Source organism: Merops nubicus, unplaced genomic scaffold (genome assembly GCF_000691845.1).
Source record: "Merops nubicus isolate BGI_N331 unplaced genomic scaffold, ASM69184v1 scaffold27881, whole genome shotgun sequence".
Lineage (NCBI taxonomy): Eukaryota > Metazoa > Chordata > Aves > Coraciiformes > Meropidae > Merops > Merops nubicus.
The window spans coordinates 1,435-3,549 of NW_008588051.1; the positions used below are offsets into that span (position 1 = coordinate 1,435).

Consider the following 2,115-nt stretch of genomic DNA (forward strand, 5'->3'; position numbering starts at 1 on the left):
TGGCTGTGCTTGCCCGTGCTGGCTGCCCCTCTGCGTGGTTCCTGGCTCCCCTGGGGCCTCAGCCTGGTCCTGCTGAGCGTGGTTACTGCTGCATCCCCCAGCGAGGTGCCCTGGGTGCCCACCTGTGGTGGCCACACGTCTCCCTGTGCCCCGGGCAGGTGAAGCAGCTGCGGCTGGAGCGGGAGCGGGAGAAGGCGATGCGGGAGCAGGAGCTGGAGATGCTGCAGCGGGAGAAGGAGGCAGAGCACTTCAAAACCTGGGAGGAGCAGGAGGACAACTTCCACCTGCAGCAGGCCAAGCTGCGGTAGGCGTGTGGCTTCGGGGACACACCTGGCAGGGAGCAGGAGGTGAGGTGGCGGGTGCCACTCACGGCCTCTCCTCTCACCCAGCTCCAAGATCCGGATTCGGGATGGGAGGGCGAAACCCATCGACCTTCTGGCCAAGTACATCAGTGCAGAGGATGATGACCTGGCCGTGGAGATGCACGAGCCCTACACCTTCCTCAACGGCCTGACCGTCTCCGACATGGAGGATCTGGTGGAGGACATCCAGGTGCCAGCTCTGCTGCCCCTCTGCCGGGGCTGGCTGAGGGACAGCAGCTCAGGGCTTCCTTGCCCGTGGGGCGGAGTAGGTGTCTGAGGTCCTGCTTGTCTCCTGGCTGCAGGTTTACATGGAGCTGGAGCAAGGGAAGAACGTGGACTTCTGGAGAGACAACACCATCATCACGGAGGATGAGATAGCCAAACTCCGCAAACTGGAGGCCTCTGGGAAAGGGGGACCGGGTAAGCGGGAGGGCAGAGCCTGGTGTGGGTGTCAGGGGGAGTGTGAGCAGTGGGTGAAGCAGGGTGTGGGGTCTGCTGCGTGTGCTCGGACTCCAAGGGGTTCTCTGGGATCTGCTGGAGGAGGCTGCGGATCTGGCAGCCATCCCTTGCTGGGATCCAGCCTCCTGCTGCTGGGGGTCTGGGGGAGGGGGCGGGGTGCTCGGGGGCTGAGCAGCTGCCCTTGCTCTGCGCCCAGGGGAGCGCCGGGATGGCGTCAACGCCTCCGTCAGCTCCGACGTGCAGTCCGTGTTCAAGGGCAAGACGTACAACCAGCTGCAGGTGCTGTACCAGGGCATCGAGAGCAAGATCCGGGCGGGAGGACCCAACCTTGACATTGGCTACTGGGAGAGCCCGCTGCAGGAGCCGAAAGGCCACAAACATGGCTCGGGCCAGGTGAGAGCAAGGACTGTCCCCTGGCCAGGGCCGTGGGAGGGGCAGTGCAGACCCCACTGTGAGCAGAGTTGGGGAGGCACAAACCTGAAGCTGGTGGGTGGAGAAGATTTTTACTTTTTCTGAGGTGGTTGGAACAGTTTTTTACCTTCTCTGAGATGGAAGAGGGGAGAATGGCTGGAAGCTCAGTCCTTTTTCCAGTGGTGACATTTACGGTGGGGTGTCCAAGAGGAAACTGAACTAGGGGGTTATTCAGCCCAAAACCTTTCAAAGACCAGCATATTCTACCCGATCTGGTGGTTGTCTCAGCTCTGGGCAGCATGGGCACAGTGTGTTCCTGCTGGGCTGGGACCTGACTGCTGCTCTCTGGGCAGGCTGCGCGAGCGGCACCAGGACGTGCTGCGCCAGAAGCTCTACAAGCTGAAGCAGGAGCAGGGCGTGGAGAGCGAACCCCTGTTCCCCATCATAAAGCGTGAGCCAGAGTCCCCCAGCGACAGGTACACAGCCCTTTCCTCGGGGGGTGTGCCCACCAGGGCCTGTCCCGGGGGGTGCCGGGGGCAGAGGCACAGCCCTGTGCTCCCGTCCTGCACGGCCAGACCTCGGGCGAGCAGAGGCGGCGGGTACCATCCCCGTCCCAGTCCTCTCTTCTCCCTCCCGTGCAGGCTGGATCCAGCAGAAAGCCTGGTGGTGCAGCCAGGGCCCTCCTCAGAGCCAGAGGCCGAGCAGGACACGGAGGCCAAAGGAGAGGCCGAGGGGGAAGCCGTGCTGATGGAGGAGGACCTGATCCAGCAGAGCCTGGACGACTACGACGCGGGGAAGTACAGCCCCCGGCTGCTGGGCACCAACGAGCTGCCCTTCGACGCCCACGTGCTGGAGGCTGAGGAGGATGCTCATCGGCTGCTGC

At 63.7% G+C, this 2,115-nt stretch overlaps 1 protein-coding gene across 1 annotated transcript in view; it reads left to right on the plus strand.

The window, feature by feature from the left end:
* The window catches only part of CACTIN (cactin, spliceosome C complex subunit), a gene marked incomplete at its 5' end in the record, with an annotated part of 4,900 nt that overhangs the window by 1,382 nt on the left and 1,403 nt on the right, over nucleotides 1-2,115 (plus strand). The window contains 7 exon segments of the mRNA XM_008949154.1: nucleotides 159-304; nucleotides 390-552; nucleotides 665-782; nucleotides 1,018-1,196; nucleotides 1,198-1,214; nucleotides 1,586-1,708; nucleotides 1,874-2,113. Of these exon segments, the coding sequence (XP_008947402.1) occupies nucleotides 159-304; nucleotides 390-552; nucleotides 665-782; nucleotides 1,018-1,196; nucleotides 1,198-1,214; nucleotides 1,586-1,708; nucleotides 1,874-2,113 (986 nt within the window).